This window comes from Carcharhinus amblyrhynchos, chromosome 1 (assembly GCF_965287045.1).
Source record: "Carcharhinus amblyrhynchos chromosome 1, sCarAmb.v2.hapA, whole genome shotgun sequence".
Taxonomy (NCBI): Eukaryota; Metazoa; Chordata; class Chondrichthyes; order Carcharhiniformes; family Carcharhinidae; genus Carcharhinus; species Carcharhinus amblyrhynchos.
In genome coordinates, this window is record NC_137324.1 from 38,667,196 (window position 1) to 38,691,157 (window position 23,962).

The 23,962-nt window shown below is 41.5% G+C and overlaps 1 protein-coding gene across 4 annotated transcripts in view; it reads right to left on the reverse strand.

Annotated features, from left to right (window-relative positions):
- The window catches only part of LOC145357408 (talin-1), a 251,244-nt gene that overhangs the window by 118,206 nt on the left and 109,076 nt on the right, over positions 1–23,962 (reverse strand). For 3 of the 4 annotated variants that reach the window (XM_080211034.1, XM_080210857.1, XM_080210947.1), the window contains exons 3-10: positions 18,529–18,686; positions 13,173–13,270; positions 12,226–12,355; positions 8,099–8,251; positions 7,073–7,215; positions 5,246–5,373; positions 3,906–3,966; positions 424–528 (exon numbers count right to left, since the gene is read on the reverse strand). In XM_080211034.1, the coding sequence (XP_080067160.1) occupies positions 424–528; positions 3,906–3,966; positions 5,246–5,373; positions 7,073–7,215; positions 8,099–8,251; positions 12,226–12,355; positions 13,173–13,270; positions 18,529–18,658 (948 nt within the window). In that variant the 5' untranslated portion in view covers positions 18,659–18,686. Of the gene's footprint in view, positions 1–423; positions 529–3,905; positions 3,967–5,245; positions 5,374–7,072; positions 7,216–8,098; positions 8,252–12,225; positions 12,356–13,172; positions 13,271–18,528; positions 18,687–19,367; positions 19,496–23,962 lie in introns of all 4 variants that reach the window. The other variant, XM_080210771.1, reaches the window with a different exon arrangement.

Sequence of the window (23,962 nt, forward strand, 5' to 3'; positions counted from 1 at the left end):
GCACAGTGCTTAGCACTGCTGCCTCACGGCACCTGGGATCCAAGTTCAATTCCTAGCTTGGGTGTCTGGAATTTGCACATTCTCCCCTTGTCTGTGTGGGTTTCCTTGGGGTGCTCCAATTTCCTCCCACACTCCAAAGATGTGCAGGTTAGGTGGATTGGTCATGCTAACTTGCCCCTTTATGTCCCAAGATATGCAGGTTAGGGGGATTAGTGGAGTAAATATGGAGGGGGTTATGAGAATAAAGCCTGGATGGGATGCTCTGATGGAGGGTCAATGGGCCAAATGCCTGCACTGTAGGAATTCTCTGATTCTCTGGTAATCACAATAAGCTACATCAACAACATCAAACAGTGCTAAAATAGTGTTTTATAGTGCAACAATCACATTTGTAAAACTGATTATTGTACAGCAAAAATTTACCTTGACCAAGAAGAAGGACACTCCATATGTCTTTAATGACCGGGCCATCTTTACATACAACACTTTAGCCTCCATTTCAGTCATGTTCGCACAATTCTTGTGTGTCTATGAAAAAATATCATGCTTCACTTTTGAGGTTAAATTTGATCACTGACATTTGAATTCAATAAGTCACACTTCAAATACAGCTCCCATGTGCAGAAGATCCTCTGCAAAACTTTAAGGATAAGTTGGTAGATGCCGAGCAAAGAAAAGGAAAAACAGAGTTAGGGTGGATGAAGGACAGCATTTTATAAAGAAGGGATGGAAATGTAACCTGACATTCCAGGATCCAGGATCTCATTGAACAAAGCATTTGCTACCAATGTTGGAGCAGGAGACACGAGGGTGGAGAAAATCATTAAGGCAGTAGGAAGAGGAGGAGGAGGAAAATTTTGCAGTCAATTCACTGGAACAAAGAAAGTCAGTTCAGCCTGAAGGGATGGGATGGGAAGATTGGGAAATCGAAGATGCGATCAATTATGCTTTACATTGAAAGATGTGACCACGGAACAAAGAAAACAGGAAAATTAAGCCCTTGGTGATAAGTTTTTTTTCTGGTAAGAATGGTGTTGGGTAATTTTACTGAGATGGAATATGGCAAATGAGGGAAAGAAACTCAATTCCAATTGCGCAATACACCAAAATATCAAACCTTCGTGCTGAGCTTTGGCGGATGACAGAATCAAAACCAAAGACATTTCAAAATGATGGTGTGGTTTTACCAAATCACATCTTGCAGGTCTCAACATAGATAAGTTTAGCCACAGAAGCCGGAGTCTTTCTTGAAAGGCAGAGTGTGGCTGTAGAGTCAGCCGCAAGGAAAAAGCAACAAGGGAATAAAAAGTGGTGGATATCAGCAGTCCTATAAAGAGCAGAAGTGGAAGGGCTAATGCCAATAAAGTCAGGTCAGCAGCAGCTCAAGATCAGATCAGGATTCCTGCAGCCAACACAAAGGGGGCAATTCTCCCAGCTGCTTTTGTAATGCAGCAAGCTGGAAGACTCGAGTGGAGACCATTTTGCGGGTTGCCTCCTGGGGGATATGGCCTCCGAGCACTGGACTTCTGGAACCGTCAGCTCCATGCCAGAAATGAGCGTGGAGCTGAATAATTCATGCAAATACTAACAAACACTACTTAAGTATCACTAGCTGGCCTGGAACTGAATTCTGTGGGCCCACTAGCGTCATCCACCTGCCGCCAGGAGCAGGGTTTGGTATAGCTCCCCACTTGCAGGGAGCTGATGGCCCAATCTGACTGGAGTGAAGGGTAGGCCATTGAGGCCCACTCCCACCACAGGGTCAGAGGCTGTGTGTGTGTGTGTGTGTGTGTGTGTGTGTGTGTGTGTGTGTGTGTGTGTGTGTGTGTGTGTGTGTGTGTGTGTGTGGGGAGGGGGGGGGGGGGGGGGGGGTGGTGGAATGCCCCCTGCTCATTGCCATCTTAGCAGTGTCAATCAGGGGACATCTTGTCAGTGCCCACACAGGCATCAGGTTGTGCCAAGGAGGCCATCGGTGGGAATTCCCATTGCCACTCTACACTCGGGCTGAGTGACAAGAAGGGAGGCCAGCAATTGGGGCTGGTCATCGGAGGGGAGCCCACCTGCAGGCGGTGGGGTGGGGGTGCTGGTTCATCAAATCAGGTCTGAGGGGTGGGGTCACATGGTCAGCAATGTGGAGGTCATGGGGCTGGCTAGCGATTAAGCTGGCCAGCGATCAGGACGCCAACAGTATGAGGTTACTGTGCACGCGCCAATCTCAGTGCTGACAGATCAGTGCATATGCAGTGTCCCACTCAGCAGTGTGCTCCTGGCCTCTCCAGGAACAGGCCCCCAACCCCGTGATTTTCAATGGAATTTACGTGAGTGCACTCTGCAGTGCACAGGGCGGGAGATTAATTTTGAAACTCCAGCTGAAAAAAAAGCATGATTTACTCCAGTTTTTAGTGAATTTGACACTTGGAACTTGCTGCAATGTCTGACAGTAAAGTTGTGCACAGCAAAGAATAAGCATATAAAAACAGTTCAGATCAAGCATCTACAGTGTTGGAGCAACTCAACATGAGAAACATGCTGTAGTGTTTTTTCGGTTGTTTAACCATTTCATTCAGTGACCCCTGCAGGAGTAAATCAAAGGATTCTTACAAAATTGGACTGAAAGCAAATCCCATTTGAATATTTAGTGACAGAGAGGCCAAAGCCCCACACTGCAATAATTTGCTCTTCACCAGCTATCTTCCAGATTCTCCTGCAGGAATTTACATGACAAACAGGATCAGGAAGGCAACCATCAGACGGAGGAGACCCATAGCCTCAGAAAGGGCAAATCCCAGGTTGCATGTGAGGAAAGTTTCTGAGAAGGCATAGCCAATAGTCAAGCTGCTGAATACCAATGAGTACTAATGTTTCTTCCCTAAAGGACATGAGTGAACAGGACAGGTTTTTACGACAATCCGATAGTTTCAAGATCACCACTGTGGTGACTGACATTTTATTGTCAGTTTATCAATGAATTGAATTTAAGTTCTACCAGTTGCCATGGTGGGACTTAAACTCAAACCTGCAGAACATAGTCCTGGCACGGGGATTACTAACCCTGCAATAAACGTTACCATCACGCTACCCTCTGTGCACACTGCCACCCTGTTAATTTCTGCAGTACATTACCACTGCGCTACCACTCACAACAGGCCTCTTTTCACTTAAATGTTTTTTATTTTTCCAAAGTACTGCAACTTAAGATCATTCATTTTGAAATAAACAAAGTCTAGGAGGGCAACAGATAGAAAGATGGGGATAGGAAGCAGGTTGGAAACTTGCCAAAGGTTTTCCTGCCTGCCTCTGGAATTTGACAGCAACTTCAGTGCTATGTTAATGTAAGCCTTACTTGCGACGAATAAATAAAACATTAACTTAAGACTTGAAGTGCATGAAGGGTACAAGAGAACTAAGTAACAATGGAACAAGGAGCAAAGGATGAAGAAGGGATTGAATCATTAACTCAAAGTAGCAGAGGTAACGAAAACTAAAAAACAATGCAGTATGATTTTGTAACTTTTAGACAGACCCACATGCACTTTCACACAAACTGAATAACCGGGGTTCAATACATTCCTACTTCTCAAGAGCAATTAAGAATGGGCAAACCTTGCCAGCAGCACTGACATCCCAACAGTAAATAAATAAAAAGTTGTCTGACATTACACAATTATAAAATTCATATTGTAAAGTTTCTGGTCTGAATTGATCAGCTGGGACCATATCATAGTTTCAATCTCTTATTACCTATAAAAACAGCGCACTTAACATACTTTCTGAATTAAATCAGTCTCCCAAAATTGAGAACCTCTCAAGGTCACAATCATCTGATTTTAAAATACGTGGGGAAAGAAAGGCTGGTATTTTAATAGTTGAAACAGCATACAAATTTTTCTATTTGCAAGACATACCATGAATATTTTCTTCTCTCCTTTTTGTTTGATGTACTCTTTAGGTAGGAATTCTTTTAAGCTAAAAAAAAATAAGCAAAGTCAACATTAAATCTAATGATCTACACTTTTTTGAAAAAATTTTAGAATCACAAAAGGTTAGTATTCAGGTACAGCAAGTAATTAGGTAAGCTGATAAAATTGTTTGTGAGGAGAACTGATTACAATAGTAGGGAAGACGTGCTTCAGTTGTGCAGGGCATCGATACGGCCACATCGAGAGTATTGGTCTTCTTACTTAAAGAATAATGTAAATGTGTTACAAGCAACTCAGTGGAGGCTTACTAGATTAATATTAGGAACAGAGGAGTTGTTGTATAAGGAAAGGTCAGAGGTGTTAGGATTGTATCCACTAGAGTTTAAAAAAAGAGTAAGAGGTGACTTGATCAAGACCGATAAGAGCCTGAGGGATATTGACAGGATGGATATAGAGAGGATGTTTCTTCTTGTCAGAGAATCTAGAACTAGGGGGCCACTGTTTAAAAATACAGGGTCATTCATTTAAGATGGAGAGCAGAATGTTTTTTGCTTTGAGGGTATTCAGACTTTGGAACTCTTCCTCAAAAGATGGTGAAACCAGAATCTTTCAATATTTTCAAGGCAGAGCTAGAAAGATTCTTGATTAGCAAAGTGTTATAACGAAGATAAAAATCAATGAAATAAATGTGACGCAATTCCTACAGAGGTCAAAAGGGCAGAGAAACACAATCCTAGAATGATGTTGATAACAGTGCTGAGACATATTTGGAAGGCATTTGCCTAGCACTGATGATTATTAAGTAGTTACTGAACATCATGGAGCTACAAGTAGATTGGAAACAAGCTAATTTTATGCAATAATCGAAAATGGCAACATTTCATTCCTATTGGATTTCCTTCAATGTTGTAATTAATGGCATTAATTATTTAAATGTTTAAATGAGTGTAAACTTGGGAGTCACCTAAATACAATTGTAGATACTGCAATAAGATCAAAAGAGTAATCGTCCAGATTGATGGAAGATAACATTGAGATCTAAATTTCAAATGCAAAATAGTGAGTTGCTGATGGAAATTAAGTGGCAAGTGCAAGTGACATTTCAGTGTTTCAACACTGGTTAAAGTTAAAAATTAAAGTTTATTAATTAGTCACCAGTAAGGCTTACATTAACACTGCAATGAAGTTAATGAAGTTCACTGCAATGAAGTCTGCTGCACAATCAGGAAACTGATGTTATTCTTCAACTGATGTTATTTACTTCTGCTCGTTTTGATGGAACAATAGCTAAAATCATAATTTTTTGACAATAGAGATCTACTTACTCTAAAAAGCCAGGTTTATGTTTCTGCTCATTGTGTGGTCCAAATTGAATCTGACACTGGTATCCTGCAAAGTCACAGGCTTTGTCGAAAGATACAGGATGTGAACCATTCAAAATGTCATCTCTGGCCTGGAGCACAGGGAGGAAATAAATACTCAGTTAAAAGTTGTCCAATCCACATATCAGGATCAACAGCTGATTCCAAATTGGGGCAGAATTTTCCAAATCAGCTTACAAGATTTCTTAAAATGTAGTTTCACCTTGAATATTTATGATTTTGCACATAATTTACAATGTAGAAATGGGTCAATATGTCACTGCCAATGCTATGCACCACCTGATCCTCCTCCCACTCTTCATCTAACCTCAGCAACATATCCACCTATTCCTTTCTCTGTTCTAAGCTCACTTCCCCTGAAATGTATTTATGCTGTGCACTATAGCCAATTTGAGTTGTAGCAACTTCCACATTTTCAGTAGTGAATTTCTCTTGAATTTCATCTTCAATGTTTCAATGTTATCTTATCTTAGGTCCCCTAATTTTGGGCTCCCCACAAGTGGAAATGTCTTCTCCATGTCTACATCTTCTTCATTTATATGCTTCTAGAAGACTTTTGGATTTCCTTTTGTAAACTGTCCGTTTCTTTATTCCTACTCTCTTTGCCTCTCTCAATTTAATATCCACTCTGTTCTTTCTTGTATTTTCAGCCTGTTTACATGCCTCCTTTTTCTGCTTTAACTTAAGTTTCTGTTTTTTGTCATCCAGAAAGCTGACTGGCCCTTCTTTTCCCCCCGAGTGGGGACATATCTTGGTTGTAACCCTTACCACATCTCCTTTAAAAACAGTCCATTTTTCCATTCCTGCTTTGCCCGGCAATCTTTTGATTCCAATTTGCCCAGGATAAATTTGTCACTTTAATAAAATTGGCTCTTCCCAGTGTAAAAACATGTAAATGGAGAAGGCTCCTTACAAACTTAACATGGCTTCTCTGTTTTGAATTCTATCCCTCTGGAAATGCGTTTTATTCGAATTTTAAAGGCTTTGTTAACCTGTATTGCTATCTTTAAGGATATGTGAAGCTGTACCCCAAGGTCCCTGCAGGCCAGTCAATTACATGGCTGTGGACCTGAAGTCATATGTAGGCCAGATAAGGAGGATAAGGATTTACTACTTGGTAAATAAACTTTGAGTGGGGGAGAGGTTTGCAGAGATTTTGAATGCATTTCCAAAGGGATAGAACTCAAAATCAATAAGTCAGGTTAAATTTGTATAGTGCTTTCCCAGTGTGAAAAATAGTAATTGGAGAATGGCCAGTTTATTAAAGTGAGAACAAATTAATTCATTAAAGGACATTAGTGAACCAGAAGGGTTTTACATCAATCAACAATAATTTCATGGTCATCATTAGACTCTTAATTCCAGATTTTTTTTTAAATTGAGTTTAAATTTCCACATCTGCCACAGTGGGATTTGAGACCCTGAGTCTCTGGATTACCAATCCAGTGACAATACCACTATGGACCTTGGTGGACTGGAAGGCACCTTATAAATGCACTTTCAAAACATCATTACTATCACGTCCATTGTATTAACATTGTCAAATAAGTTGCTTTAGGAAGGATGAAAAAATATGATATAGATAAAAAATGTTTCAACTATGATTGCAATACAAACAATGTACAAATCAAGGTATTGTTTTTATATTAAGAGACCGATTACTGATGACATGATAAGAAACCGCTTTTGGGTTCTATGTCACATCAAAAAGGGGACATTTAATTGTGCTGAAAAAAAATGTGTTGTTTAGTCTTCTAGAAAAGTACATACCTGGACATAGAGCAAATTCAATTGCACTGGATCTCTGGAATCAACATTTTGATCTGAATAGAAGAACTTTCGTCTGAGAAGCAAGGTTTCATTCTCATCAACACCCTGCTCACGAAGTGTTCTCCCGTGATCTAACCAGTTCACTGGAGGAGACAAATATGGTACATTGTCAAGGACACCTGAATCCCAAGGAGATTAGACATCTTTTATCTTAAAATTGCCCCATCTGACCCCTTACTCAGAAGTTGCTGAATCAACTGGTATCAGTTCTGGGGATGCCAGACACCAACTTTTAACTATTTCAAGTGACTATTTTTTAATGTATGAGGCAACAGTGTGCCAGGTCATTCCTCAATAGTCAACAGTAGCAGAATCTGAGTTTATCTTTATCAAACAGCCACAAATACACACTTTCAATTGGAAAGTCATTTTCTGGCTCTCCTCTAGTCCAGGAGTAGGAATACCCTACTGCTACTCTAACTTAGTGAAGATTGAATCTGGGGACACCGTAGCTCTCATTGGCTCCTGATCAATAAGTATATTTATCAATTTGCCTGTCACAAAACTTCACTTAAAATCAAAATGAAACTAAATTACAATATTAAAGCAAATTTGACAATTTCCTCACAAAAGGAATTGAATAAAAGCTCCTACTCAAGGATTTCATGAAATACTCTTTACTTTGTGTTCCTTAGTCGCAGAATGGAGTATTTGATAAACATACAGCCAAAAGCACGGCTCCATATCCAAACTGAATTTTGGAAATGTATGGGTAATGTATGAAATACTCTTTACTTTGTGCTCCTTGGTTGCAGAATGGATCTCAAACATGGACTATTTGTAAAATATGTAGCCGAAAGCATAGCTCTATATCCAAATTGAATTTTGAAAATGAACAGGTTATGTACGAAACTAAAATATATATTTTGATAGCTAATTCAACAACTCATGGTATTAGAACTTCATGCAAATATTTTTTAAAAACTATTACGGCTCAGTTCCCTGATTTCACAAAAAGTCACTCACAATCATCATCTGTGTGAAGTTTTTGCTTGAGTTTTTCCATTTTCTTATCATCTCTTAGCAGGGTTTTATCTTTTTTCAGTGTCCCTGTCATTTCTTCTTTCTTTTCTTCAACAATTTCATGTACAAGTGAATATTCATCATGATTTGTGATTCCTTTAAAAAAATCCATTAAAGTGTTTTAATTGTAAATTGCAATGAAGAGATTGCTCCAACATTGAATAAAACAGATTCAGTCAGCCACATCACCATAAATGCAATCATTAAACAAAAACCATAACATAAGAACATAAGAAATAGGAGGAGGAGTAGGCCATCTAGCCCTTCGAGCCTGTCCCGCCATTCAATAAGATCGTGGCTGATCTGTCGTGGCTCAGTTCCACATTCCCGCCCTCTCCCCATAACCCTTAATCCTCTCTCTTATCAAAAACCCATCAACCCGCGTCTTAAAAATATTTAGCGAGGTAGCCTCCACCACTTCAACAGGCAGATAACGTCTCCACAAAATACAGCTGACTTTCTAAGTCAGATCTTTGTTTCGAAAGTAAAATTTTTTTATGCTTTACTGCATGTCATTTAGTACAGTCAGAAGTCTCACAACAGCAGGTTAAAGTCTAATATGTTTATTTGGTACCACAAGCTTTTGGAGTGCTGCTCCTTCATCACTCACCTGATGAAGGAGCAGCGCTCTGACAGCTTGTGATAGCAAAACAACCTGCTGGACTTTAAGCTGGTGTTGAGAGACTTCTTACTACGCCCACCCAGTCAAACGCTGACATCGCCACATCATTTACTATAATTTACTTCAGGCCCACTGGAAGCCAACACAGACCACAAACTGAAGCAGTTAACCATAGAAGATATTGAATTCTACAATTTTGCTCCAATACAAGTTCACATACTGTTATATCAACCATAAGAATGTTATCAGGATCTTAAGGAACATGGAGAAATAATTTTTATTTGGGGGGGGGTGGTTAAAAGAATAATTTACAAACCCAAACTTGACCACGTTAAATCACGGCACTAGTTAATAGATTTATCAAGTGAGTGTTTGCCATTCTTAACAGCAGGACTGAAGTGGGAGATTTCTAACCACTTGATAAGGTATTTAGGCAGAATACATTAAGGCACCGAGAGCACCATCAGTGAAGCGTTAAATGATTCTTGAAACAAGTTAATAAGCTAATGAGGTAAAAGTTTACACATACCAAAATGCAGTAAAAAAATTAAACAAGTAATTATGATTTTAAAATATATATGCTGATATTTTAATGTATTTTAAGTATTGTTTGAATTAATGTTCACCTCAGCCAAAGGCAGGTTACTGCAAGGTATGATGTTAAAGGCAAATACTTCAGAACCAAAGACCTGGGAACCCTGTAGTTAGCAAAGTTCATATCACGAAGCTTTTTATGCAGGAACACATACTGCAGCATTTATGAATAGGTGTATTCATTGTCTAGACTCAGGGTGGAAACGTGCCCAGATGTGGGATCATGTGTCTATCCAGTTTGGCAATGATCCAGTCGGAAGACGCACTTTGTCCACTGTGGTGGGCATCTGAGGTAACCAGGCAACAGGGAAGTGACTTTAGCCATGATGGGAGTTAGCATCCGGATTAATGGATGAATGAGATATTATGCTGGATGGGTAAAATGCAATTAGTTGAGGTGCATGTCAGTGATTATTATTGATGTACACATACTAAATGTACATATTTTAAGCTAATGTAAGGTGGGAATGATTGATAAGAAAAACTATGATTGATCTGTTTTTGATTGCATACATCAGATTCAGAGAGGTTCTGTCACACTATCGCAAAGCTACTTAACTCTTTTGGTGATCTCCCTGTGGCTGTTTGTTTTCTTTAATTAAATGTTATGTCTTTATACAGAGATATCTGCCTCGTAAGTTTTGTATCATCAAAAGTTAAATACAGTACCAGTCATCTTGATTTATCCCACAACAAGGACACAGCTCAAAGTTGTTCTGGTCTTTATAAAGCAACCATATTGTAGGAACAGTGGAACTTATCTCATTGAAACAGCAATGTTGGTCTGGATACTGACAACATGAAGGCAGCATATTTAAGTTTGCCTCCAATTTTTAATTCGAAAAAAGTATGAGGCAAGAAAATGTTTTAGTATTTCACTGAAGTTATTACTTGCGACTTCTCCCATTTATAAAATAGCTTGCAACGCAGTTATATAATTAAATAAAAACATAAAATGCTGGAAAAACTCAATGGATCCGCAGCACCTGCAGAGAGAGCAACAGAGTTGATCACTGAGCCTGTTATATATGTATGCTCTGAAGAAGAGTCATAATTAGTCTGTTTCTCTCTCCACTAATGCTGCAAGACCTGAGTCTTTCCAGCAATTTTTTTATTTCAGATTTCCACTATCCACTGTGTTTTGCTTGTATTTTAGCGTTATAATTAGTTGAGCCACTAACGCTGCTAAACACATATTATACAAATCGTGAGATCATACAACCTGCTGATAAACACCTGACTGCAGTTGAAGAAACTGCGCTGGGAAGGGGTTTCTAAACTAGGGTCCACAGATCCCCAGGGCCTCTTTTGAGAGTCTTCACGGGGTTCACGAAACTGGCTGCTGTCATGTGACTGGTAAACGATCCAACATTTTTCCTTCAGTGAGGACTAGAGTGTGTGCCAGATACATAGGAAGAAGAGTCATATGATTCATTCTATTCTCTCTCTCCACAGATGCTCCCAGAACTGCTGAGTTGTTCCAGCATGTTCTGTTTTTGTTACACATTTAGCATCTCATTTCAGCTGCCTCTCTTTTAAACCAAGGACATCACCATCTTTCACCATTCCTTTGTTTTACAGGGTAACCCAAGTCTCTCACCCATAGGGCTCCTTAAAACTGATCATAAAAATGCAACCAAATGGAAATGTAGCAGATGGATAAGGAACGAGGTGGTGTCTTAGTGATCTTGTCACTGGATTAGTAATCCAGAGAGCCAATGGCAATGCTCTGGGAATCAGAGTTCAAATTCCAGCACAGCAAATTGGAAGTCAATAAAAATCTGGATTTAAACTGGGTGATACAGTGGCACAATGGTTAGCTACTGTTGCCTCAGTGCCAGGGACCTGGGTTCAATTCCAGCCTTGGGTGACTATCTGTGTGGAGTCTGCACATTCTGTGTGGGTTTCCTTTGGTTGTTATGCTTTCCTCCCACAGACCACAGATGTGCAGGTTAGGTTGATTGGCCATGTTAAATTCTCCGAGTGTTGGGGCAATTAGCAGGGTAAATACATGGGGTTACGGGGACAGGGCCTGGGTGGGATTGCTGTCGGCGCAGGCTCAATGAGCTGAATGACCACCTTCTGCTCTGGAGGGATTCCAGGATTCTAACTCTCATGATCATGAAACCATTGCAAAAACCCATCTGGACTAATGTTATTTTCTTCCTTTTGGGGAGGAAATTAGCCATCCTTACTTGGTCTGGCATACTTGTGACTCCAGATCCACAGTAATGTTGTTGCTGACGCTTAAAATAATCTCTGAAATAGGCAATAATTAGGGATGTAATTAATGTTGGCCCAGCCAGCAACACCAACATCCCATGAATGGATTAAAAACGAGCACCGAGACCGTGATGACGTAGCATCAAGAAATAGATCTATCAGACTTTGCTGATAATGGTTGGGTTTTGAAGTTTGTGGATTAGGCCTAATTAATCACTGGCTGGTTCACAAAATACAGTAAGAAGTCTCACAATACCAAGTTAAAGTCTAACTTTCAGAAACGCTGCTTCTTCATCAGGTGACTCACCTGAAGGATCAGTGCTTCGAAAGTTAGTGGCCTTTGCTACCAAATAAACCTGTTGGACTTTAACCTGGTGTTGGGAGACGACTTACTGTGTTTACTCCAGTCCAACACCACCATCTCCACATCATGGTTCACAAAAGGGCAGAACATTGCTCATGTGAAGCTCATAGCAAAACAGAGGTTCTTTGTCATGCAAGGTTCTAAATGCTGCCAGGTTCAAGGTTTTAAAAGCACACTGTTCAGATTAGGGCAGCAATGGGAGGCTGCAGCATAGGAGAGTCAGGGAAAGCAAAGTAAAAAGGTTATTTAACGGGCTTTACATCTCACCAATTCTGGCACAGATGGTCATCAGCATGTCGCTCACTATTTTTGAGTCATCCACCATAACGGTTTTGATACTTCCATCCAACATTCTGATCTTCAGAGGCCTCTGCTTTCTCTTGTAATCCAGAGTGTCCTAGTATAAAAACGAGAAGGGATTTGTAACTCAGCATCAAGACCTGACTTCACCCTGCCCATGACCGATTAGAGTAATATTCCCTATATTTCATCCAATTCAGAACATTTTCAAAAGACGTAACGTTATGACAGTATACTGAAGCTGAAACAACCTGCACATCAAAGAAGAATGGCACAATGGTGAGCACTGTTGCCTTACAGTGTCAGGGACCTGAGTTTGCTTCCTGGCTTAGGTGTCTGCGCGGAGTCTGCACATTCATCCAATGTCTGCGTGGTTTTCCTCCGGGTGCTCTGGTTTCCTCCACAGTCCAAAAAAACATAATTAGGTGCTTTGGCTATGCTAAATTCTCCCTCAGTGTACCTGAGCAGGCATTGGAATGTGGCAACTAGGAGATTTTCACAGCAACTTCATTGCAATGTTAATGTAAGCCTACTAGTGACACTAATAAATAAACTTCACTTCAAATACTAAGGTGGGGATTACTCATGCTTCAACTGTGTCCATGGAGAGATCAAATGCTGCTCATATCATTAAATACGAAACAACATTGAACCCTGACAACTGAACAAAACTATAAAACCTCTTGCTCTGACCTCTCAGCCAGATATCATCTGCCTCATTTTTATTGGAACAATTTACAAAATGTAATATTCCAAAGGTGGTTGAGACAAAGTAGCAAAATGAAGCCAAATGAAAAAGATCATAAAGTAAAAAATTTACAACTTTTGTTGCAGGAAGCTAAAATTAAGCAGCTAATTTACAGTATACCAAAAAAGGGAAATGGATAACAGGATATTAAAAACCGCAAACTTACCCCATTCCTCAACATGTAATAGTCCAAGGCTTTGCCAGACTCCAACCAGATCCCTTTCTTTGGGTCCTCATCAGACAGAAATAGGCCATAATCAGTGGCTGCAAGACAATGAAAACTTAAATTTCATAAAGTATTTCCATGACTTGTTACCTAAAAGGACAAAAGCAGCAGATACGTAGGAACACCATCGTCTGCAAGTTCTCCAAGCCATATACCATCCTGGATTGGAAACGTATCCTCATTCCTTCACTGTTGCTGGGTTAAAATCCTGAAACTCCCTCCTTAACAGCATTGTGGGTACACCTACACCACAGATGGCAGAAGTTCAAGAAGGCAGCTCACCACTGTCTTCGAGGGCAATCAAGGAAGTGCAGTGAAGACTGGCCTAGCCAACGATGCACACATCCCACGAACAAAATGGAAACTCAATTTTCTGAGCACTAGACCCATCAAGCACCTTACATCAATTATATGTCATAGCAACATTATGGTTATCTTACTGGATAGGTAACCCAGAGACCTTGACCAGTAACTCGAAGAAACAAATTCAAATCGCACCATGGCAGTTCATGAACAGGAATTCAGTTAACTAAATAAATCTGGAATAGGAGCAGTGATAGGGACCATGAAGCCCCCAACAAATTGTATTTGTTGTGAAATAACAATTTAGTTAATCAATGTCCTTTCGGGAAGGATATCTGACCTCCTTACCTCGTTTGGCCTACATGTAACTATAGACCTCAGGAATATGGTTGGCTCTTAAGTGCCCTCTGAAACCTATCAAGCCTTTACAAAAAAAATGTATAATAGAACCAGATGGTTCACCCAACATACCTTTACCATATGGACTGCAGTGGTTCAAATAGATCACCACCTTCCCAAAAGGACTTTAGGGATGAATAATAAATGGTCATCTAACCAGTGACACACATCCCACAAATAGATAAAAATAGAAACCATTAATAAAACGTTCTTAAATTTTCATAGAGTCCCTACAGTACAGAAGGAGGCCATTTCGCCCATTGAGTCAGTACTGACAACAATCCCAGCCAGGTCATATTCCTGTAACCCTCATTTACTCTGCTAATCCCCCTGACACTATGGTCAATTTAGCATGGCCAATCAATGCAACCTGCACATCTTTGGACAGTGGGAGGAAACCAGAGCACCCGGAGGAAACCCACACAGACACAATGTGCAAACTCCACACACAGTGATCCGAGGCTGGAATTGAACCCAGGTCCCTGGCTCAGAGGCACCAGCAGTAACCACTGCGCCAGAAGATCTTGTTCCATGCAATATGACCATGAACATTCAGAAGTGACTTGCTCTAGGAGCTGACACTTTTAAGTAGCAACAGAGCTGAATGACATTGTTGTGATGAACCCAGGAACAACTGCATCCAGATTTTCTGACATGATTCCCTGCTTGGCGCCTTTTTCACCCAGTCAGGACTATTTTAGCTCAGTGATCCAGTGTTTGTTGTTCTAGCTCAGCTTTCTTACCTTTATTTTTAAACCCGCCTGTAAACCATTTGAAACAAAATCTGCCCAACCGTTCCTTTCAAATACTACTGACTGCTTCAGACTTCGAGACTTCAGTTCGGATCCTTGTAATTGGTACCCAGAAATTACTTACGTAAATTTCCATCTTTATTACCAGCTAAGACAGAACAGAAATAGCTTGCTCCTAGTCTCTGCCAATAATATTCTACTGAACTGCTGAGAGATACAAGACTAGGATCCAGTGCAACTGAGCCTCTAACCTTCCCCCTGTGTGGTGCAGATAGCAGAGCATTCAACTCTTTCAGAGCAACAAGAGTCAAGAACTTCGTAGGTTGCAGAAGGCACAAACTTACCTCCCAGTGCTTTGTCAAATGGCATGTAACAAATCTGCAAGATCTACCATTGCACCATGTCATTTTTTCAAATAACAAGGAAAAGTACAGCACAGGAACAGGCCCGTCAAGCTTGTGGCGATCACGATGCCCTAACTAAACTAAAAAAACCTTCTGCCTTTACTTGGTCTGGAACACTCCATTCCCTCCCCATTCATGTACCCAACCAGATGCCTCTTAAATGTTGCTCACGTTACTTCCAACACCACCTTTGGTAGCGCATTCCAGGCACCCACTACTCTCTACGTGAAAAACTTCCCCCACACAAAATATGCTCTTTAAATTTTATTACATTGCACAAAATGGCTCACCCTCCCATTCCTAATCTGGCAGCTTGATGGATCTCTCTCACCCTGAGTTTTACATTGACAGAAGGCCAAAATGAAAACTTTTTAAAAATTCTCCTTATATGACAGATCAGGCTTCACATTTAATTTCATCTCTTTCCATCTCAACTTCCTTGGTAAACATCTGCTTTTCTGTTTTGTCAGTATCTTTAGTTAAATTTTTGTAATAAGTGAATTTCGCAATTACACTGTCTGTAACTAAACCTATCATAACTATGACATATCTCAAGGTTCTAACACCACCCTCATCCCATAGTGTTAAAACTTGGAGGTGAAATAATGTGGCAGGGATTTGATTCATTCAACTGTATTGATGCAAGATAAATGGCAAGTAAATGGCACAGGCTTCAAACACCAAATCAGATATTTATTGTAATATAAAAGCAAAATACTGTGGATGCTGGAATCTGAAACAAAAACAGAAAATGCTGGAAAAGTTCAGCAAGTCTGACAGCATCCGTGGAGAGAGAATAGAGCCACTGTTTTGAGTCTGTGACTGTTAGTATGACTTGTACGCTCAAAACATGAACTCAGCTTCTCTCTCCACAAGTGCTGCCAGACTTGAGTTTCAAACCTGCTGAGTTTATCCTGCATTTTAGGATGGTGATTTCCAGCATTTGCTTTTACTTGTTGATATCCATTCCAGTACACAAACTTCCGGCATAATTATTTTGTTAAACGTACATGCTTGCTTAATCAAGCGAAGTAATAAAAATGTATTTCGATTTTTCCTACAAGTTACAATATTTAAAAAAGTCCCCTTCCTCTAAGATACACCTCCAATATTTTGCTATGTTATTCCTAGCCCTATTTTAATAATGACCACTCTGCATAGTGCTATTACAAGGAGAGAATTAGGAAGCATAGGTTGGACTAGGAGACTACAGGGACTGGGAACGTCCGAAATGTGGAGTTTTTCAAGGAGCAGCTACTGCGAGTCCTTGATAGGTATGTCCCTGTCAGGCAAGGAGGAATTGGTAGAGCTAGGGAACCGTGGTGCACTAAAAAAGTTGATTTGTTGGTTAAAAAGAAAAAGGAGGCTCATGTTCGGATGAGACTTGAGGGCTCAGGTAGTGCACTAGAAAGCTTTAGATTGGCTAGGAGGGAGTTGAAGAGTGAGCTAAGAAGGGCTAAAAGAGGACATGAGAAGACTTTGGCTGATAGGGTTAAGGAGAATCCTAAGGCGTTCTATAGGTATGTTAAGAACAGAAGGTTGGTTAGGGCAAGATTAGGGCCAGTTACAGACAGCAGAGGGAAGTTGTGTGTGGAACCGGAAGAGATTGGTGAGGCATTGAACCAATATTTATCTTCAGTGTTCACGCAGGGGGACATGAATGTAGCTGAGGAGAACACTGGGTTGCAGGGGTGTAAACTAGACAGTATTGCAGTTGATAAGGGGGATGTGCTGGATATTCTTGAGGGTTTGAAAATAGATAAGTCCCCTGGTCCGGACGGGATTCACCCTAGGATTCTCTGGGAGGCAAGAGAGGAGATTGCAGAGCCTCTGGCTCTGATCTTCAGGTCGTCGTTGGTCTCAGGTATAGTACCGGAAGATTGGAGGATAGCGAATGTTGTCCCATTGTTTAAGAAGGGGAACAGAGACTTCCCCGGGAATTATAGACCGGTGAGTCTTACTTCTGTTGTGGGCAAGGTTTTAGAAAAAATTATTAGGGATAGGATTTATAGTTATTTGGAGAGTAATGAATTGATTGGAGATAGTCAGCATGGTTTTGTAGCGGGTAGGTCGTGCCTTACTAACCTTATTGAGTTTTTTGAGAAAGTGACCAAAGAGGTGGATGGGGGAAAGGCAGTTGACATGGTATATATGGATTTTAGTAAGGCGTTTGATAAGGTTCACCATGGTAGGCTTCTGCAGAAAATGCACATGTATGGGATTGAGGGTAATCTAGGAAATTGGATCAGGAATTGGCTAGCAGATAGGAGACAGAGGGTGGTGGTTGATGGTAAATATTCGTCATGGAGTTCAGTTACGAGTGGTGTGCCCCAGGGATCTGTTTTGGGGCCACTGCTGTTTGTAATTTTTATTAATGATCTGGATGAGGGTATAGTTGGGTGGATTAGTAAATTTGCTGATGACACCAAAGTCGGAGGTGTGGTAGATTGTGAGGGTGTCATAGTTTGCAGGGAGACTTAGACAGGTTGCAGAGCTGGGCCAAGAGGTGGCGGATGGAGTTTAATGCGGAGAAGTGTGAGGTAATTCACTTTGGTAGGAATAACAGATGTGTCGAGTATAGGGCTAACGGGAGGACTCTGAATAGTGTGGATGAACAGAGGGATCTAGGTGTATGTGTACATAGATCCCTGAAAGTAGGGAATCAAATAGATAAGGTTGTTAAGAAGGCATACGGTGTCTTGGCGTTTATTGGTAGGGGGATTGAATTTAGGAGTCGCAGCGTCATGTTGCAACTGTACACAACTCTGGTGCGGCCGCACTTGGAGTATTGTGTGCAGTTCTGGTCCCCACATTATAGGAAGGATGTGGAGGCTTTGGAGAGGGTGCAGAGGAGGTTTACCAGGATGTTGCCTGGTATGGAGGGGAGGTCCTATGAGGAGAGACTGAGGGATTTGGGGTTGTTTTCGCTAGAAAGATGGCAGCTAAGAGGGGATCTTATTGAAACATATAAGATGATTAGAGGTTTAGATAGGGTGGATAGTGATAGCCTTTTCCCTCGGATGGAGAAAGCTAGCACGAGGGGGCATGGCTTTAAATTAAGGGGAGGTAGTTATAGGACGGATGTCAGGGGTAGGTTCTTTACCCAGAGGGTGGTGAGGGATTGGAATGCCCTGCCTGCTGCAGTTGTAAATGCGCCTAGTTTGGGGGCGTTTAAGAGATCCGTGGATAGGTTTATGGATGGAAAGGAATTGGTTTAGGTTAGAGGGTCATTGTTTTTTAACTGGTCGGCGCAACATCGTGGGCCGAAGGGCCTGTTCTGCGCTGTAATGTTCTATGTTCTAAGTCAACCAGATGTTGAACTATATTCAGTTTTGAAGAAATTTTGGGTGAAGAATTGATCTTAGCAGCATTTTTGAGTGTTCTGAATAGTAGCATCAATGGTTCCAGTGGGGTGTGGGATGGAATTCTGTGACTTACGCTGTCCCGTCTGTGCTTCAGGAACCCGATCACGGATCATTCGACAAGCATCGTACACCATTGTCGAGGGTTCGAACTGCATAGTTTTGACAGCATTTCCAACAGCAATCTTCAATGATAAGACAACCATTGTGTCTTCTTTCACTGCACAAGTTCAACTGTAAAAAGAAAAATCAAAGTTTAAATAATTCTAATAGCTATTATGCTTTTTTGCCCACAGAATACAAAATTTATCAGTGAAGTATGTTCTTTAGCTCAAGATTCAGATTTTAGGTTAGCACACTGGCCAAAATGAAATATGTTTTCTGAAGGATCTGAAGTAATCAAAGTGGTTTTTGTATTTTGGTTTGTACAGAAGTAAATCATCCTATTAACCTAATGTAAAATTAGATGCAAAAAATGTTTACCTTTACGACGCTATAAAATACGCAAGCAGTAATGTGCCTCATCAGGGCACTTCAAAACCTTCACAACATTCTCCAAGCACAGAACGCAAGACCTGAAGATATTTCCTTTCCGAACATTTAAATGTCTTTCTTTTCGCAGATTAGAGAATTTTGAGTTACTACTGTTCAGTGGACCTGCCACAGCACAGGCTTTGCTTTTGTTTTATTCTCCTGCTTTAAAATTATCTCTTTCAAGAGTTCACGACGAGAATCTTTTATTAAGGATTTACAGCACAGTAATTTACAAACATCCCAACGTGAAAATGAATTAAAAAAAAGAGCAAACACCGTTGTGCGAATTGCTATGTCAAAGATTTCAGATCAGCTGACCCACACTGCCACTGACAGAAATAGTCTCCTACATTATTTGCAATCTAAAGCAAGGTTACTTACTTTTGAAACAACACATCCAAACAACAATTCTGGTTAAAGAAGCTTCACCCGCACACGGTGTCATCCATTTGCCGTGAGATGAAATGATCACATCAAAAGGAAAACTGCAGATGGCAGTTGAAGAAAGTCTGTGAAAACAATTGTTTCAAACAGGAACTGCACTCTACCACTATCCCTTCAAGTCATCTGCACCATTAGTGTAGTAAAGGAATGTCTATTTGAGGATCAGCCTAGTAGGAGTCTATTTATTTTTAACCAAACTGCTTTTGTGGTTACAACATGGACATAAATAATCTCAGCCAAACGGGAAAGGTTACTTTGATCGAAAATTTCCATCTTGCAGGTCAAAATATACAGAATGACAGTTAAGGTCTTTAATATTAAATGACATTTATTATTCTGAACAGTCACCGTTGCTTCCGTTCTTCACAGTGCATCAACAGTTAAGTGAATAAAAATATACTGGAGTGGGGGCATGTATTTTATTTTCTGGTAACTGTGAATCACAAGATAGATTAGGGAATGACTGATTAGCTGCATTCTATACAGAACTTAGTATGAAACACATGTAAAGGAAGTGGTTTTGGAGCAGCAGTAAACAAGCGGATTCATCTGGAGGGACAATTGAAGGCACGTTTACAATCTCCCATCATTCAACCTATTTAGTGCAACAATTAGTGAGAGACCAGAAGCAGATGGGAGACAGTGAGGCTACAGTATGACAAGGAATGAATGCTAACCTGGCAATTTAATGTAGGTGGAAATTCAGTGTATTGGGGCAGAAGGTGCTGAGTTTCCAACTATTTTCAGCCTAGTGAGTGCTCAAAGACATTAATTAGATGAGCAGGTAGGTGACTGGTGGTGAGTTTGAAGATTTTACCTCTCTCAGCAACATTCAGTGGCAACATTCACCTCATACAAGTGCCAGATAGATATCACCATCTCCCCTTGACATTCAATGGCATTACTATTATCAAGTAAGATCAGAAATAGTCAACATGGTTTTGTCAAGGGCAGATCATGCCTTACAAGCCTAGTTGAGTTCTTTTGAGAATGTGACTGAGCACATTGACGAAGGAACAGCGGTAGACGTGGTTTACATGGACTTCAGCAAGGCGTTCGATAAGGTCCCCCATGCAAGACTTCTTGAGAAGGTGAGAGGGCATGGGATCCAGGGGGCTTTGGCCTTGTGGATCCAGAACTGGCTTGCCTGCAGAAGGCAGAGTGTGGTTGTGGATGGGTCTTTTTCTGCATGGAGGTCGGTCACCAGTGGAGGGCCCCAGGGATCTGTTCTAGGACCCTTGCTGTTTGTCATTTTCATAAATGACCTGGATGAGGAAGTGGAGGGATGGGTTAGCAAGTTCGCAGACGATATGAAGGTTGGTGGTGTTGTGGATGGTCTGGAGGGATGTCAGAAGTTGCAGCGGGACATAGATAGGATGCAAGACTGGGCGGAGAAGTGGCAGACGGACTTCAACGCAGATAAATGTGTAGTGGTCCATTTTGGCAGGGCCAATGGGATGAAGGAATACAATATCAAGGGTAGGAGTCTCTGCTGTGTTGAAGAGCAGAGGGATCTTGGGGTCCGGGTCCATAGGACTCTTAAATCGGCCTCGCAGGTGGAGGATGTGGTCAAGAAGGCGTATGGTGTACTGGCCTTCATTAATCAAGGGATTGAGTTTAGGGGTCGGGAGGTAATGCTGCAACTTTATAGGACCCTTGTCAGACCCCACTTGGAGTACTGTGTGCAGTTCTGGTCGCCTCACTATAGGAAGGACGTGGAAGCTATTGAAAGGGTGCAGAGGAGATTTACAAGGATGTTGCCTGGATTGGGAGGCATGCCTTATGAAGATAGGTTGAGGGAGCTCGGAGAGACGAAGGTTGAGAGGCGACCTGATAGAGGTTTATAAGATGTTGAGAGGAATAGACAGGGTGGATTCTCGGAGGCTATTTCCCAGGGCTGAAATGGTCGCTACGAGAGGACACAGGTTTAAGGTGCAGGGAAGCAAGTACAGAGGAGATGTTAGGGGTAAGTTTTTCACTCAGAGGGTGGTGAGTGAATGGAATCGGCTGCCGTCAGTGGTGGTGGAGGCGAACTCGCTGGGGTCTTTTAAAAGACTTCTGGATGAGTATATGGGATCTAATGGGATTGGGGGTTATAGATAGGTCCAGGGCTTAGTAGGTATACAAGCGATCGGCGCAACTAGTGGGCCGAAGGGCCTGTTTGTGCTGTAGTGTTCTACGTTCTAAGTTTCCCCCACTATCATCACTACCTTGGGGATATTGTAGACCAGAAACTGAACCAGCCATATCAATACTGCGGCTTCAAGGAGCAAGTCAGAGGCTAGGAATTCTGCAGAAAACAACTCAGCTTCCAAACTCCCCAAACTGTGTCCATCATCAAAGCACAAGTCACGAATGTGATGGTATACTCTCTGCTTGCTCGGATGAGTGCAGCAGTAACAACACTCAAAGCTCAACACTATTCAGGATAAAGCTTGAATGGCAATGCATCTGCCACCTTCAATATTCACTTTGTCCACCACCAATGCCTTGTGACAGTAACATGTACCATCTACAAGATGCACTGCAGTAACTCGCCAAAGCTCCTTTGACAACCTCCCACTTAGAATGACAATGGCAGCAGATGCGTGGAAACACCATCACCTGCAGGTTCCCGTCCACATCATTCATCACTTTGATTTGGAAATTTATCACCACTCCTTCACTGTTGCTAGTCAAAACCTTGGAACACCTTCCCAAACAGCACTGTGGGTGTACCTACAGCACATGGGCTGCAGCAGTTCAAGAAGTCAGTTCATCACCACCTTCAGAAGGGCAATTAGAGATGAGCAATAAATGCTGACTTCCACAGTGGCACCAACATGAATTTAAAGAAAATGGGGGCAGTGGTTTAACAGATTTTTGTTTTATTCATTCATGGAACATGAGCTTTGTTGGCTGGCCAGCATTTATTGCCCATTCGTAGTTGCCCTCGAGAAGGTGGTGGTGAGCTGCCTTCTTGAGTCGCTGCAGTCCATGTTCTGTGGGTTGACCCGCAATGCCGTTAGGGAGGGAATTCCAGGATTTTAACCCAGCAACTGCAAAGGAATGGCAAATTATTTCCAAGTGAAGATGGTGGGTGGCTCAGAGGGGAACTTGCAGGTGGTGGTGTTCCGATTTATTTGCTGTCCTTGTCCTTCTTGATGGAAATGGTTGTGGAGTTGGAAGGTGCTGTCAAAGGACCTTTGGTGATTTGCTGCAGTGCAACCTGTAGATAGTACACACTACTGCTATTGAGCGTCAGTGATGGAAGGACTCAATGTTTGTACATGTGGTGCCAATCAAGCAGGCTTCTTTGTCCTGGATAATGTCAAGCTTCTTGGTATTGTGGAGATCTAAGTATTGCATTAAATTCACAGCTTAACTGGTTAAACTATTTACTACAACTACAAAGGACAGTTGAGTGATGTTTCTAACTTGAGACCCAATTAATTAAAGCACAATAAGACGGCAGGGCAGGCAATGCCGTGCAGCACTACCACATGGGAGCTGGAGGACAACAGCGTAATTCACACAACCACATCTGCAGCAAGCCTCTATCACTTAAGAAACTTCAGCTCAAAGTTGCTGGGCTGAACTTCAAACATTGCAATGCATCAGGGAGGGGGAAACCTATTTGCCTCCTGGAGACAGTCACCTCCCATAGACAGAGTACTTCCAATTTGGGGTGTGGCCAGGAATGGAAGGGTGTGACTGTGAGCAAAGGGGGTATGGGGATCTAGATGGCAGTGAAAGCAGAACTTCAACCCCTGTAATTGTCCAACAAATCTGAGCTCCCCGTAGCTTGTGTGGCTGGGAGGAGCAGCTGCAGGGTACACGAGCAAACTAACTACAGCATTGTGGCATACAGAGCGATTCAGGTGGAGGAGATAAAAAGGGAACGTAATTCTGGTAGGGCATGGTATAGTAACGGGATAGATTCAGGTCTCTGCAACTGACAGTGAGTTCCTGAGGCTGTGTTGTCTGCCTGGTGCTAGAGTTAAAGACATCTCCTCCTGAGCTGGACACGAATTTGGGGAGGTGGGAGGGGAAGATCCAGTTGTTGGGGTAGTATCTAAGAAACTCTGCTAAGGGACAATGAGCAACTAGAAGCTAAATTTTAAAAACAAAACCAGAAAAGGTAATTGTCTGGATTACTAGCAAAACCATGAGCAATTGATACGGAGCAAATAAGAAAAAAATGGGAGTGGCTTCACCGAAACCATGCTGGGACCAGTTGTGAAGGAACTGCATAAATAAATGGATAGGGTTCATATATATTTAGGATATTGTACTTTAGAATTGCGAAAGTGGACACACATTCATGTGCATCCTTTTTCACTCAAGAGGCCTAAAAGCATGTACATGGGCAGCACTAGCTGACAGCTTTGGTTTTAATCAGTGAAACAGATCTTGTCTGTACCATGCATAAAGTATCAGGGACACTCAAGGTCTCTTCACACTAAGAAAAAGCTCCCAAGTCGTTTTGAACAGGACTTTAAAAGCTTTTATGATGGCATTGTCTCTTTGTCCATTCAGGAGTCATTCTTAGA